Source organism: Ambystoma mexicanum, chromosome 1q (genome assembly GCF_040938575.1).
Source record: "Ambystoma mexicanum isolate Mex_15411 chromosome 1q, UKY_AmexF1_1, whole genome shotgun sequence".
Lineage (NCBI taxonomy): Eukaryota > Metazoa > Chordata > Amphibia > Caudata > Ambystomatidae > Ambystoma > Ambystoma mexicanum.
Window position 1 is genome coordinate 454,425,060 of NC_090922.1, and position 16,550 is coordinate 454,441,609.

Below are 16,550 nucleotides of genomic sequence, written 5' to 3' on the forward strand. Positions count from 1 at the left end.
CACCCCTAAATGTAGTGTCCCCCTGGGCCAGTACATTTAGGTGTGGGGGCTGGCACATATATATAACACTTTCACCTACGCATTCACCCACCAGTCACAACTCCTTGCATGCATAAAAATCAACACACCATTGACACCAACACACACATGCGCACACACATAGTTAATTTAAATGCACACATTAATTTTAAAAAACAAAACACCTTACCTCCATGCACCCTTCTTCATACTTGCCGGCGCAGCCACACGGGAGGACCAAATGGACCCCCCTCCTCGCCAGCACCTAGACACATTGTCTGACAGGAGAGGAGGCCTCTCCCAGTCAGCATGTTCATGTTGCTGGTCTTCGCATCATGAACATGACAGGAGAGGCCTCCCCCCCCCTGTCATTCAGTGTGCCGAGCTGCCAGCACAGTAATGAGAGGCGCCAGAGCTCACTTCTGAGCCCCGCCGCCGCTCATTATTTCTCAGTTCATACAAAAAAAAGCATTTTGCAGGGGACAGGACCCTTCTGAGAGGCAGGCAGCAACGTCCTCTGTGTGGACTGTGCTGCCTTCCACTCTGGTGCAGGGGGGTGCCGCGAGGCCCCTCACAAGAGCGAGGCCTGGGGCAGATTGCCCCCCCTGCACCACCCTCGTGACGGCCCTGGTCAGTGATTAGGCATTGCAGGGTGGTGTACTACCGCCAGCAATTACCTAATGGTACCTAGATACCCACATGGCCATTAAAATGCAGTGGGCCGAACCACTATTAAATTTACCTTAAGGATCAGGCGTTGCAGCCCTGGTTACTTTCTGTAAGAACTCTGGCGATAGACTCAGTCTTATGCAGCAGCTGATTCCTCCTGCTGGTGGCTGCCTATGTCCTCTGAGCACAGTCCTTTACAAGTCAGGTTATGTTGCGCGTGCATAACATCACTCTACTTTTCATCGAAACTGCATATGAGGTCTGCAGCTGCATGTGAGCCCATCCACTGTGCACAACCACCAAGTAATGTGGTAATGTTTACCTGGGGGCATGTTCAGGGAGTTAAGTGTGCTGAATTGCATTGCCATTCGAGCTGTTGGTGGTAGGCTCATGCGTTCCGATCTTCTGGTCACTGTGCTGCCATCTAGTGGTAGTTAACTAAATCGTCAATGAAACATTACACAGCAGGCGCTGAGAACTGTGCCTGGGAGCACTGATTAATATATTATGTTAAAGGTACTTGTATAGCGCACTGTCACCAAGGGAATTGGTCCCACGGGTGCTCTGGCGGCTCTGTAAACGAGAAGGTGGTATGGGTTAGTAAGGTGAAGAGGGATTAGGATCGTGAGGTGTGTACTGTTGGCAGCTTCAACACGGTAGACACCGGGTGCTGAGCTTTGCAAGTATTGGATTGGTGTCAGTCCACGTGTGCTGTTGGTGCGGCTTGTGTTGGAGTGCGTGCAGTTTGTGCGAGAGATGGTTGAGTTTTTTGAGTGTGATAAGTATGCAGAGAGTTTGAGCTTATATTGGTTAGTGGGTTATGTGACTTTTAACATGCAAACATTCACAGTTCTGTCTGAGTTGTAGTATTTGCTGATCTACACAATTCCGTATAAGTGTGGGACTCGTTAACCTTCACAATGATTATCTAGATATAAAGTTCTCAACTCTTAAGTGTGGCACATGATAACATTCAAGTTCCATCTAGGTGTGGCAGATGCTAACATTCACAGTCCTATCTAGATACGGTGCCGGCCAGCGTCTACAATTCCTTCCAGGTGTGACACTTGTTAACATTTATTAGTATGTTAGGATTCAATGCAAGGCAACATTTAAAATACTGCCGTGGATAAATCAGGCTGGTGGTCACATATCTTTCTAAATATGCATGGGCTAAGTCTATGGCAGCCTGTTATGGAAGGGTAAGGTAGTGTGGCGGGGGCTTTCTGGTGTAGAGTAATTGCTCTACACCCCACCCATGCCACACTTTGTTTTTGTTGGTGTCTGTTAACTGCTGGTTTTACTGGCGTCCGCGGCCACCTGCAGACACTCAGTGGAGCTGCCTCTGTTGGAGCCACCCTTTGCCTCACAGCCCTTAGCATATGAAAGACAGGTGCTGAATAAGTATCCCCAGGAGCTATTTAGGGTTCTGCGTCCAGGAATTTCAAACCCTGTAACTTTGAGGCTCCAATTGCTATTTTCCAACCTTCAAGGGACAACCAATAAACGTCCATATATCTGTTTAGTCGTGTAATATTGGTTGTCGACCAAATCTGATTACCAGAATTAATAGCAATTTCGGCATCAATTTATTTGGAGTATAGTTCAATCTTAGCATCCACGAAAGTATGGAATGATCGCTGACCCCAGATTCAGTTATATCCAAGTGACTACACTGGGACCATAGTTTTGTGTCTTTGGAGACAGTCAAGGGATGAAAATGATTTACCATTCGTCCAGGTAGTACGAGATAAGTTATTTGCTTGTCCTTTTGTTGTTGAGGCAAACTTACAAACTGCCACCAGGCAGTCACCTTCTGTAAGAACGTCACTGGTACCCAAGGCAATGTCAAGTGTCTTATCATTGTTAGTTGTGAGTCTAGCACCTAGGTGTGGATCATTCTTTCCATTGCCATTGTTGCCACAATTGTCTGAATACACTAGGTCACCAAGCAGTCAGGGAGAGTCCTAAATGTTCACAATTAGTATACGTGAGGTTGGATTGCCATGCACTACAGCTGCCATCACGTATGGAGAATACACAGAGAAAATTGTTTGATTTCAAATTGGACACTAGTACCAATGGCTAGGCCCCCACTAGGACGCCCCTTGATATTCTGGATAGGATTCCATGTCATAAAGCCAAAAGCAATGCTCCTGGCTTTTGACAGCAGCAGATCCACACGTGACAATTTGAAGTTGCAAACTCGGAAGTGGCTTCGTTCTTTTCCCGACTAAAGGTCTTCCAGAGATGCCCCTTTTGCCAATGTGTGCATGGACCCCTCTTTATTTTTTTGCTATTAGTTTCACTGGAGAGCACAATCTGAGGCCATCCCATTGGCAGTGCCACCCTTCTGTTGCGCCTTTGCGGTGTGTGTAAAAGAGCAGCTCAGGCTGACAGTGGCTACATTTGCTAAACATACCTTTTGAAGAACATGCACCTTCCCCTTTTAAGGTGTTAGGCTTTTATCCCGGCTATATGCATTGCAGCCGGTGCTCTTATGACAGTGCTTTATGCACCGTGCCTTTATTTGGGCATTTGTATAGCACACCTAACCCAGAGGCATCTAGGCGCTTTTGCTTAAGGTTGGTGGTTACATTGGTAGCTTGCATAGGTATTCAGTTACAATGGTTTATTGCATAAGATAGACATTAGTTACATTCAGTTTAAAACACGCATTAGACTGAGGTAATATGGGTTTGGGTGCGCACTTTGGAAAGCTACACCTCATGGTACGGGGTGCTACATCAAATATGCAGTTACTGATAGGTAAAGCACAACAACTACGTGTAACAGGACTGTAGTTCTATTCCTAATGGCATTTCATAGTGCAATCACTAAAACATGAATGCACAGAGGCAGGGTGGGAGCGAGGGGAAGAGACGGACTCAGCCTGACGGCATTTCAGAAAGTGCTATAACACTGAGCAGGGGGCAGGGGGAACAAAGGGAAGGAAACATACACAACGATGAAAAGGAAGGAGGGGACAGAGAGCGGGGTAGAGGTGTCGAACAGCCGCCTTGCTACAAATCTCTGGGGGCACGCAGCATGGTGAGATGAAAAGGTAGGACTCGCTAAACCCAGAAGCACTGCAGACAATTATCAATGGTCGAGTCTGCAGTGGGGAAAGCACAATTAGAGTGATATGCCTGTGAAACTATAAACGGTGCCTTGGGTCAGTGCACAGATGAAGAGTACATGCAAGCTTCCAATGCAAGTTTGTCAAACATCTTAGGAGGGGAAGGTCACTGGACCAGAAGCGAGGCAGACGTGAGTCCGGACGGGCCAGGAATGAGGCAGTCGCTGAAGAGCTCACTGTAAGTTTGTTTGATGAAGGTCCATTGTATCTGTATTTTATTTGTATAGCGCTCCAAGGGCATCGGCGCATTTCTTGCATGGCAAAGTTAGACTACAAAACACAGGAACTAGTTAACAAATGTACTGAGTTATCAGTGGCGGGGTTGCATATTATGAGTGGACAAGCATGGTGTGGGATTACAGGAGATGAGTCAGTCGGGCACCATGGGTGGGGCGCCTTCCAGTGCCGGACAGAGCCAGACAAAGGGGTCCTTGGAGTGGCCCAGCTCCCTTGTCAGCCGGCTCGTGATTGGCCCAGATAAATCAATGGGATGCCAATCAGCCAGTTGGGAAGGTGGGCATCTGTACAGTCCGGTGCAGACGGCGGCCATGATGGAGGGTGGTGGGGGGGCCCCAACCCTGCATGGAAAAGGTTCCCAAGCAGCGCCAAACTCAGGAATCGGGTCCAAATCAAGGCGTGAAGCGCAACTGCACATAAAGCAAAGCCCACAGGACTGGAACCACAAGAGCACTCGCCGCTGCACACATGGCAAAGTTCACAATGATTATCACAAGCCCATCAGGGCTTACCTTGAGCTCGCTGGAGGTGAGTCGAGTTGTTTCTGGTCACCAGCTTCCTCGTGCAAGCAGCACGACGTTTGCTTGGTCCTGGAAAGGGGGCGGGGGGTGAGACCAAATTATGCAGGCATTACGCGCCTGTGAATCACGGCCGTAGAGGTAGGTAGCGTGTGTTCAGGAGGTCCCCTCCGGTCTGACTCCACCTTAACGTTATTAAAAAAAAAACACATATGGTGGGGTGTAATGAAAGATGAGATCATCAGATCAAGCCAATAATAAGCTAAAGAAGCTGTTTCCACGTCCTTTTAGTTGCTATTGAGAAGAAACAGCGTTTTACAAGGACCACCACCACCAGTCATTTTTTCAACGCTGTTTACTCTGCTTTTTTTTTTAGCAGTTTAACGTAATGGTTTATTGTACCTTTTTGCAATTGAGTTTTACAGGCCAATTAAGTTACTTTTGGTCGTTGTCACAGTGACCTTTCCAGCGAAAATGTCAGTGTCCATCAGGAGTAAACTTTTAGTCTGAGAACAGTGCTTGGCCCAAAGCACAGTGCAAAGTGTTTGTCAACCTGACGAGCCCCTGTGGCTGGCCTGAACTTGCAGTATTGACACTTTTGATCTCTGCAGCGCCATGCTGCTTTTGTATTGATATTGAGTTCTACGTTGTCATGTCGTCTCTATTGAAAAACGTTCCATTAGAGACGAGGTTAATGTTTAGTAAATCACTTTGCCCTTTGTACTCTGCGCTGCCCGGGGCTTGTTTTCAGCAGTGTTCAGAAGTAGTGGTAGTGAACGGTCAGGCACAAACCATAGGCATACACCCACTCACCTTTTAGTTACTTTTGGTAAATGTTCTCAGCACCTTACTGTTCACTTGTGTGCAACATTAGCAGGTTGTTTCTAGTGGTTAGAAATCAGACCACATCAAGTTTTTAAACTTTGAATCATGAAGTGCTGAATTTGTCACCCCATTTTCGATGAAGCTTTTCATTCTCATTCTATAAATGAGTCGTACACGCTGTTCCTCATTCCTAAATGTAAAATGATGGGGGAGGGGAGGGGTCTCCAAGAGTAATACCTTACATCTCAACCTCATTGTTTTCCTTCTGCGTATTTTAGATGTAATTTTCTTTGTTTTTTAAATGAATTTTAAAGAACGTTTTTACATATTTTCAAGTTTGCGTTGACTTTCGTTGAGTTGTCGCATTGAAAACTGTATGGAGAGATGACCGGATGCTGACTTGTTGGTCCATTATATTATAGAAACACTTGCCACACTTTTATTGTTACATTAATGTGCCCCATTTAGCCAACGGAAACGAATGCGCAGCCCACGCCTTCGACAGCGCAGCAGCCGTCTGCAGTGCCAGCAAGTCATGGCTTGAGGCAGAGGGGCCTTCCGCAGCACGCAGCTCCGCATAGCAGCACCCTGTAAGTCAAAATGCACATCTCTCTGCAGTCTGATTCCTTAATGTTGCGTTGGAGCCGACAGCTGTGCCCACGTCCCAACAAAAGTAACGGGGAAACTGCATTCAGTGAGTGGTTGGGTGGTTCTGTTCGAACGGTAGCTATTGACATTCTGCTACACTTACATTTCAAGCGCCCTGCAGGCCATTGAATAATTAAATGCATTTTGCGTATATCTGGAGGCGATGGATTTATTCTGCATTTTCGGTTTGTACTTGGTCTTTCTCCGTAGATCAGTTCATGTGTTTTTTGTGTACCTTATGCCTCCTTGAATGATTAATGCAGCAACTATACGGTTACCCATTGCTTTTCCACAGCCCTACTGCAGAGCAAGCAACCCGTGGTGCAGCCCCAGGGTCGCCATATGCTGCTTACAGCCCACAGCATATCCTCTGGTTCCAGCAACTTTATGCAAGGCAGTACTACATGCAGTAGTAAGTTACTCATTCAAAATGTTTCAAAGAGCGCATGCAAATGGATGCGTTAAGGCTGGTCTATAAATCGTATTGCACATTCAGTTCCGTATATCATGTCCACGTTCAGTGATTGCTTTTGGTCCATTGAAAAATTCAGCACTTAGTAATTGAACTGTTGCTCCTCCATGGAAGGCTAGGATTTCCTCCCAATAAGACAGTTCGCGAGAGCATGCAATGGGTAGAACTAGCACAGACATTGATTAGTACGTTTTCATGCTGTTCCACTGTAAAGGATCTGAGGGAAGACGCTTGATTATGCGTCATAGGCAGAGGTGTTGCAGGGGCCAAGTAGAGCGACATTTTTTTACTGTTTAAGAAAGCAAGTCCTTCGAGCCCATTCATTGACATTATTTCTGACGTGGTCCTTTGAGGACGCAACGAAAGTTGCACATGGTCTGCCAATTGAACGCACACGTCATATATTATTTCTTTGTGTGAGCGTAAGTCCAATAGTCGGTAATAGTGGGGTAATAAACTCTTAGGGATGCGCATTTTACGAGATACTAGTACCTTAAATGAACTATGATTATGTGAGTTTAGTAAATGAAAAACTAACATTCATGTAAAAAGAGTAGCAAAATAAGTAGGCCACAATGGCGTAGGAGAAGTGTTCTAACCGTTTTTTTCCGGGGCATCTTGCCGTTTCTTTGACTATAGTGCATGCCGCATTGCATGTGCCACTATCCGCTACAGTTCATAGAATGTACGAAGGCTTCTATGAGCAGAAGTGTGATTGCACTAGCCTATTGGTTCTGTTGCCTGAAAGCTTTAGTACAATCTGCTCACTTACTCGCTTCTCTGTGGACTTGCTGCGTTGTCCCAGTTCAGGCATAGTGTGCACCCTCTAACTTCGAACTTTACAACCTTAGAATAATACCTTACCTCCAACCTATGTGTGCAAAGTTTATTTGAGATGCATGTAAATGCCTGATGGTATGTTCTTTTTTCAGCCTGGCTGCAGCGGCTGTATCCTCACCTTCTCAAAGGGCCCAAGAGATACCTGTGGTACCAGCTGCCGCACCTCCACCAGTACCATTACCCAACGCTTTTCCTGTGGACAACCAGCCTGTCAATCCGAATATCCAGCCCAGGGTTGTCCCCGGAGCCAACCAGAACATGCGAATGAATGCACAAGGTGGATTGGCAGACGAAGAGGAAGACGTAAACCGTGACTGGTTGGACTGGATTTATACAGCTGCAAGATTTTTTGTGTTCGTCAGTATTCTCTACTTCTACTCCAGCCTGAGCCGGTTTATGATTGTTATGGGGGCCATGATCCTCATGTGTCTGTAAGTAGAACTCTTCTTTCGTAGTGCGGTTTTACATTTGAGTGGCTGGCTTTTCCAGGAGAGTTTGCACCCTGCTAGGAGAGCATGTTTTCAGGACTTTCAGTTTATTTCCTGGTTATGTTCATTCACTTTTCCTGTACATGCTCAGCCATTATTGCTGGTTTATGCTGCATTAGTCGCAGCTTCTGTATTGCGGTGATGAGTTATATTTGCACTGGGTTGACTGGCATAAAACTTCAGAGAAAAACACGTCTGAGGGAATGATTGTTACAAAAGATCATTCTAGTTAGCTTTTCAGTCAGTCACAAGCTGATGCCAGGAGTATTTTTGGACTTTGGGATGCTGTAGGATCGTGTTCGAACTATGATTGCCAGGGAAAGGTGGATGATCTATTTTCCAAATGTTCCCTAAAATCTTTTAGTTACTGGGACTAATGCTGGAGACTCACCGCTCTTCCCCAGAGACCGGAGAAGAGCGTGGAAACCCTTAGTCTCTGGGCTTAACTCGGAGACTAGGCAGGTCAGCATGCACCCTACTTCACCTCCCTTCCATTCGCCTTCTCTAACCGTCCCCCAGTGTACTTGTGTTTCGTTTCCGAAGATTCCAGTTTGGACACTGGAACACCACCACTATATAGGTCTTGCCAGTGTTTATTTCTAAACAGAGTTCATAGATTAATTCCATTTGTAAATGTGTCAACCAAGTGTACCTTTTGCTTCAGACAGTTTTTTTCAAGTATTGGCCTCATATGTTCCTTTAAACTGAACTGTAAAAAAAAGAGCATCAGCAAAGTGACCAGTTTGACTTGTGTACTTTTGGTAGGCACCGACATTGCTCAGATACTCGCACTGTTTTTTGTGTGTCTGGCAAATACCTATCCAATGCTTGAACAACGCAAAACATTTGGCTTTGCCAATGCTCCTTTTTAATTTATTTTTTGCTGCCTTGCTTTTAATATTTTTTCTGGTTGTGTTGGGCTTATTCATCAATCCGCAGGACGTCAACTGGTGTCTTCCTCGTTTTGGATATTGAGCCCTCATAACCAGTTTATATTGTACACGTTGCCCACGGGGCACCAAATATGCATTTGAATTATAGGATTGCTGACTTGTCGGCCATTTAGTGCAGCATTTAAAGGTAGCTACATGTTTTTCCCTTTTTCTACCAGTGTTACTACCCAGGGCCCATAATACTGTGCCTTTTAACCTAGAATTATCTTTTTTGTAATGGTTAAATTGTCTTAAGAGGAGACTTGACTGTCGCACACCTGGTTTGCATTACTTTTATCAGAGTCTGCCCTTCATATCTTGGTGTTTGCTTAACATTTACACTTCGGACCAGTAATGTTTACCTTTTAATTGACGCAATGATGGTTAATCCACTCTGGTCTTGTTAGGTTGAACCTACCTAAACACTGGCACATTTGGGTCATTTGTGAATAGAGATTGCATTGGCTTCAAACTAGTAGCCTTCTGTAAAATGGCCATTGTTCCTAAAATCATGGAGCAGGACATTGATATTTAATCTGAAAAGTAGATGTTAATTGCTATTGCTTACTAAACCAGAAATGTCGTCATTTTATATCAATGCTTAAAATGAAGGTATTGAAAATGGTTAAACTTTCACGTTTGAATGGCGATTCTCAATTTTCAAAGTTCGTTTTTCATATTCTACCCATGACCACCACGCAGGGGGGAAATGGCGCCAGTAAACCAGTGGAAAGGTAGTCATTTTAAGCATTTGGGGGTTTCGTTTTTTGTGATTGCTTCTTTGCAATGAGGCAGGGACCAAGTGCTAGTGGAGACCTCTAAAACAAATCATCTGGACAAACACAAGGGGTAACTGTCACGAATGAACATCCTATTGTGGGAGCTGTATTACTTAGTTTTGGAGGAACCTAGTTGCATAATGCCGGGAGTGAGTGCTTGTTAAGTGCTTCTGTTTGTGGATAGTTGACATTTTGCACTTTGTTACAGGCACCATGCTGGGATATTTCCATTTAGGCAGAGACCAGCTCAACCTGTTCCAAACAACCCTCCTCCGCAAGTCGCTCAAGACCAGAACAATAATTTACAGGTTTGTCAGTTAAGAGTTAGTCCCATGTACAGTTTTGAAATTGCCATTGGTTTATTGTGTTAAATTGATAGTGTGGTGCACTGATTAAGTCTGTGTAAAACATGAATTTAGAAAAAAGAATCTGTTGAACCATATTTCTCAAAATTCAGCACTGACCAAATGTGAGGAGTAACTTTTTCCAAACAATGTAGTATACTGATGTAAGAGGCAGTAACTGGATGTTTTCATTAGCAGCTTAAAAACCCCGCACATATTTAGGGTTTTGCAGAGCACTGCGTCTTCCATTGTAGCATCATGAAATCTCTTGCATGCCTGCTTCACGGTATCATTGTACAAGTTGGCACCTCCTGTGTTTGCATGTCTGGTAGTGTCATATGGTTCTTGAAGGGCTGGAAGTGGTGCAGTGTCAGGTTGTTTGGGGCTGGTTGCTCAGTTTAGGGTTAAATGGTCTTGGTACTGTATGCAATGGACCAAAACAAACCTACGCTTTGGTTCTCCTTACCGGTAAAATGTTTAGGCATGGCAGGACCGCAGCAATGTTTTGGATTTCCTAAAGCTCATTGTGTGTTGCAATGAGCTCTTGCCAGATCAGGTGTGAGTAAAAGGGCTGTGTCCTACTCACTGGGGGTTCCAAACGGCAAAACAGTTGGTGGAAATGAGGGAAGGGCTCAAACGCATGAGTTTGTGGCTTACCGGAGAGCAATGCCCTACACCTGTGGAATTCGAGCACTTCTGATTATATGTAGGCTCTGTAGCTTTCTGGGAGCCTATATGGCACTCGGGCAGGTCTGAGAGTTCGCCAAAATCCAGCGTTTTCCACTTTTTGAATCTTAGAAGGGAATGAAAGACTGCCGACTCGTTTGAAGTTGAGAGAAGCAGCGAGAGAGGGGGGTCCGAATGTTGAGAGAGCACACGTTATCAGACTTAAGCCAGCACAAGCAGACTTCCATAAGCGTGCAACCTTAGAGACCTGTTATGAGGAATGTTAACCTCAGACGTACATGTTCTAGACTGCACCTGGATGAGTTTTAGTGATTTGGCCGCATTCGTCAGTGTGATGTATTTAATGTGGTGTTTTGTAGTGCTGCATTTTCCCTGTGACCCATTTAAACACGGTACACCTTGTGGATGGTGCCAAGGTGGGGGCTTTTTTCCTAATTTTGATCAGCTGCCATAATATATTGCTGCAGTTTGAAATGGGGAACAGATTGGTAGGGCTTGGTGACTTAGCTGTGTTGTGTTCTCCAGCCTGCATGGTTAAAAAACTTTCGGTCCTGCCTGCAAAAACTTGCAGCATTTATAGACCCAGGATAATTACCAGTCCAAACAAAGACAATGTCTGGCTTCTAAATTAAGATTCAATGAGCAAGAGCTAAAACCAGCTCCTACCTGTCGGGCGAGTACACATCACACTGCAACTCTGCCAGGAGAGGCAATCATTACGTTTTTGCTCAATATATATGATGCATTAGATTTAAATATGTGCTAGATGTGTCTTGATCCTTCTTTAACATTCTCAAATACTCAATCTTAATGTCACGTGTATGTTTGTAAAGCACCAGATTTCCTGGGAAGCCAAAAGTAGCTCTCGGTTGCCGTTTGTTTCAAGCTAACAAGTAGGAGCTAAATGGCCCCCAGCAATTTCGAACCTTGATAGAACTTTTATCCTGCTGTGTTGATCTGAACCTCCTATCTTTGGGGTGACGTGGGTGGGGGGAAAGGGGCATTGATTGGCTGCTGGGCTCTGATAAGGCACAGGAGAGAGGAGGTATTATGACTAGAAGCTCCAAACGGCCATGAATAGCCAGGTGGAAAGATAACATGGAAATGAGGGCACCCTCAGTTGAGGGTTAACAATTACCTGGTCCCTTGAACGCAATGCCTTAGATGTGGCAAACCCGGAAGTTCGAAATGCTGGGGATGGCTCTCGTGTTTCAGAATTGGGTTTTTGGAATTGGATCCCTCTTGGTTGGCATAATCACACTTTAAATGAAATGTATTGGCCATTTCCAGTTAGAGGAGCAGTGTGATTTGATTTCCCTTTGGGTGGGTGGGAAGACTTGTATTAACTGCTGGCAAGCAAGGGAATTACTATTTTCAAATTCATGTTGTACGGTAGTGCTGATATGAGGACGCAAACTTGTACTCTGATGCCATAATTGATATTTTATTGGGTGCATGAGCAATTGTAACACTGGGGATTGGACCCAGGACCTTTATGCGGGCAGTGGAAGGTGGTTCCACTTAGGAGGAATGCAGTTCGACCGTTGTGACCAAATGAAGGAAAGAAGCCACATTGGTGTTTCATATACCGCACATCCTCAACACCATTTCCATCTTCGGCTGCTTTTGGGCATTTTAAGTGTTGGGGCTGTGTAGGTCGTTTAGAAAGGTCTTTGTATTAGTTTAAATGGATATAGTTCTAAACTTGGGCATATTGTGACTCCAACGTTGATCTCGTTTAAGCTGCATTTTGGATATTCAGTCAAACATTCGAATTGCAAGACAGGAAGCAGACTCAAATTTCGACCAGTCCTTAACTTGGCCATGCTACTGATTACTCAAAGATGTGTGCTGTGTATGTAGTTTGTGCTGTTTGGGTGTCCTGTGAAGAACTACACAGCGATATTTTAGACAGCTATTTTGTATTGCACTGATTTGCTGTCAATTTCAGGTTTTATACAATGTCCACATTTAAAAAATGTTAGTTTTCTCTTCATCGAATTTGTTCATCTGAATTGGCATTTAAGTAGCTCCAAAAAAATGTCATAGCACAGCTGTAGTCCTAGGGTGACCCCAGCTGGTCAGTGGGGTAGGTGCCAGGTGGTGGTTTAAACAGAGCTGCTGAAGCGTCAAGTTCACCTTCCAAAATTAAACCAATACCAAAATTGAAATGTTTGACCCTCTGCCGATTGATATTTTGTTAAATATGCGATCTTTTTTTAGCAGGAACAACCAGCAGAAGCTCATGAAGCGGAGGCCTCACCCGATGATGGAGCTGCTACAGATTTGCACAATCCCAGATTTGTAAGCACAGCCTGGGTGTTCTTCAAAACCTTCTTTGCATCTCTAATACCGGAGGGCCCTCCAGGTGTAGTTAATTAGACAATGTACTTCGTGGATATTGTTGAATGGCTGCAGAACATTGGAGAGAATACCCAGCCTCCATCCAGAAGGTGCTGTGCAGTAGTGGACTACTAGCACCTTCACAGGCAATGGGCAATCGGCAAGGTCTTCACCTAACAACGGCGCGTCAGGAAGCACTTACTACTCCACTGTGATCTACTGATTTGACCCAGGGAGGCCATAGAATTTTAAGTGAGCAATAAGTGTCCTCATCGGAATTCAACGCGGGCACATTTAAGGTTTTACTGAACCCCCAATGAACGAACTCATAGACAAATGTATAGAACCGCTTTCATGCGATTTTGTAAATACATTGTACATTTAATGTAAAGCATTGCACTGTCGCACTTCTCTGTTGGATGTGGAGCTGCAGAAGCTAGTTGGTGTTAAATGAGTACGTGACTTGAGTGATGGACCCAGAGGTGAGTGTATTACCCATTGGTTATTGAAAGCATGTGTGGAACTGCAAATTCCCTCAATTTGGTATTGTGGAGTCCACGTTAATCCTAATTTGCATATTGTTTTCACTGAAACCGTGGAATATGTTAGAAGTGTTAAGCCTGCCAACTAAGGAAAAGGCAGCACCTGAACATTCATTTTATGGCTAATTGCTTTGATCAAATTTATATACACCTTGAAAATGCACACAAATTAAAGGAAATGTACTCCACACACGTTCAACAATATGTATGTAATATGTATATATTCACACACACGCACGCGTTGCACGCTTTCGAAGCAGAAACATTCTGTTGGTGCAATTTGATTCCTGTTGGAATGTTTTAAGACCAGTTCTCATTACACTGAGTGTAGTACCTTATTGAAATTGCTATCTATGTTTTAGCAGACATTGTAGCGCGAATTTATGCTTCAAGTGCATAAAAGCCGTAAAACATGTGACATTCCAGTCAACGTAAACACGTTTTCCGTGGAGTCTTCCTCTTGTATCTCCATCTGAAATAGCGTTAAGGTTATGTGTAAAGACGAAGGCATGTCCCCATTTTGCAGAAGCGAGACTGTTCGATTCCTGCTATCTTAGTTGGGTCTGCTAATTTGTATTTGCCCAACTTTAGTTCAGAGCCAAAGCACATGCTCTACCAGATGTAGGAAATCATAAGACTTGCGTTTCAGAAAAAACATTTTAGATTTTCATTTCCTTATGTTATTTTGGCATTTGAAAAATCCAAGGAGCTTTCCTGTGAATTTGGTAATATCTTTGTTACCTAGTAAGATGCAATTTGTACAATTACCCAATGGCATTGTAATCATAGTTAACATATTTCTAGATACAAATATTTAGTCATTAAGGATGAGCGAAGGTGTTTTTTCAATTGAAATGTTCAATAAAATGAGCCGAAGTGAAAGTTATTGTGATTGTTTGAGGTCAATTGGTGTTTTTCGGGAAATGTGACTTAAGTAAACTAAAATGGAGACAACTAATGCCTGCCTAAAGCAAGTTTAAGAGTAAGTAGTATTTATAAGCGAGTAAACATAAATAAAACTGTTTAACTCGTTGTAGATGCTCATTAAAAAGATAGATTTGTACCTCTTCAGATCGGGCAGTAACAATACGTTTCTTCCTGTGGCACAAACATATCCACGGAGCTGTGGATGAAAGAAAGCAGGGGGACAAGCGCCTGCGTCATTTCCCTTTTGGTTTTTGGGAGTATTTTTCTTCCGTGTTTTTCTTTATTGGAGTATTTCCGAATTTTTAGGGAGTGAAAGGGGTCTTGAGATTGTGTACTCTGAAAGACACAAAGGGCAATTTCAAAGTTATTTGTAATATTCACACTAGAAACTGGGGCCTCTAGCTATTTATTTGAAAGTGGTCCAGAGAGTAGGGGCTTGGGTGAGAAATGAGGCTATCCGTGAGTAATTAGGTACTGATAGAGGATGAGGGACATTAAACCCTTGCAGAGTCCAGGGAAGCAAATTTGGCACCTTCCTAACCTCATCACCCACCTTCCAACAATGTACCTTTTTGCCTGTGTTGTCCATGGCTGAAGTGGAAAAACAATGTACCTGTTTGCCTGTGTTGTCTGTGGCTGTAGTGGAAGGAAGAGGGTACCACAGGATTACCAGGTACACAGCCCTCTATTTTGCAGGTGTAAAGCCTCTGAATATCTGCACCAGGCTAGTTGTGTGCAAAAATAGTTCCTGGCCCTATTGGTAGCCCAAGACATCCTGGCCATGCTTCTGGTAGGTGCCTTATAGGTCCCAGCAATCTTGTTTCAATAATGAATATAAATTAAGGGACAATTTCGACTCGAGAAAAACGTTTTTGCTGTGGGTTTTCCAGTGCAAAAGGTGGCAGAAATCATGGCCCTGTCTGCCATCAGTCAGCCTTTGCTACTCGTTGGTGACAGCAATCTGCTGCTTTTAAAGGGTGAACTATGATGTAAGGAGATTTGGCAAATCCTGGTCTAATGGCATAATAAGACCTAAATACAACAAGAAAATGCGACTCAGAGTACCATGGTGCATCTTTCCATTCTGTGGATGGCGTCTGTTGGCTTGCAGTGATTTCAATAGGTGCAAAATATAACCCCTATTCCTCACTATCTCTACCATCAGGGGATATATAGATATATATTTATAAACAAAGATAGGACACCAAACATAAAAGAACAATTGTAGATATCAAACTGGGAACACAAACACCTCTCTAAATGATGTACCGGTACTTGTATCTTGAAAAAATAAAGTACAACCAGATATCAACAAAATATGATTTATTAACAGGAAAAAGAAAGACCCTAAATAAGCACAAAAATTAATCGTATTGAATACAAATGTATTACTTGATTTTCATAAAAAACAAATTGAACAAATACAGACACAAATATAGCAGCATATCACATCATAAAACAAATGTGTCACAGAAAACACATTTCTGATGCTTGTTAATCTGCTTAGAATCACATGCTGTGCATAGGTCCGACATCCAGTGGTCACTGCGGAGTATTGCATTTTGTTTTTCGTAGTCGAAAAGGGACGTCGACAAGGCGTGTCTGAAATACTATCCCTTTAGTGACGTGTGTGTTACCCACAATCCCTCACGCGTCGAGGTCCCTCAGATTGTTTTTTTCCGCCCAGCTACTGGTCGCCTTTACGCGGAGCTCCTCGAGAGACATTGCAGATTCCATCTCCTCGACCTTTGGTCGTTTTTTCCTGTTTAAAGATTTAATATATCGATCCCTCCCTCGACGCAGTTGTGAAGCCTATCTCCGCCGAGCAAGATCTTCGACGGGGGGGACGAGCGGAGGAGATCCTTCGGCGTTGCCGGACACGTGGCCTGGCCTCGCAGGCCTAATACAGTAGGGAGAGTGGGGTCGTGGGACATCTCTGATTCTTTTTCTGAGAATGCCTTTCCTTTTCCCCTTCCTTTCCCTTGGGGTAGTTATCACGGTTTATTGCCTCGGCTATGGAGAGGACACCCTTTAGGTTTTGCCCACTTTGTAAGGGCAAGTTTACTTGGAAGGACAAGCATTCACGGTGTAACCGCTGCTTGCCCCTCGATCACAAAGAGGAGGGTTGCTCGGCTTGTCGGC

General features: G+C 44.1%; 1 protein-coding gene across 1 annotated transcript in view; it reads left to right on the top strand.

Annotated features, from left to right (window-relative positions):
• HERPUD1 (homocysteine inducible ER protein with ubiquitin like domain 1) overlaps nt 1-14,367 on the top strand; it is a 34,656-nt gene extending 20,289 nt beyond the window's left edge. The window contains exons 4-8 of the mRNA XM_069640368.1: nt 5,875-5,996; nt 6,350-6,466; nt 7,459-7,797; nt 9,774-9,873; nt 12,820-14,367. Coding sequence (XP_069496469.1) covers nt 5,875-5,996; nt 6,350-6,466; nt 7,459-7,797; nt 9,774-9,873; nt 12,820-12,978 — 837 coding nt within the window. The 3' untranslated portion in view covers nt 12,979-14,367. The remainder of the gene's footprint in view (nt 1-5,874; nt 5,997-6,349; nt 6,467-7,458; nt 7,798-9,773; nt 9,874-12,819) is intronic.
• The last annotated feature ends 2,183 nt before the right edge of the window (nt 14,368-16,550 follow it).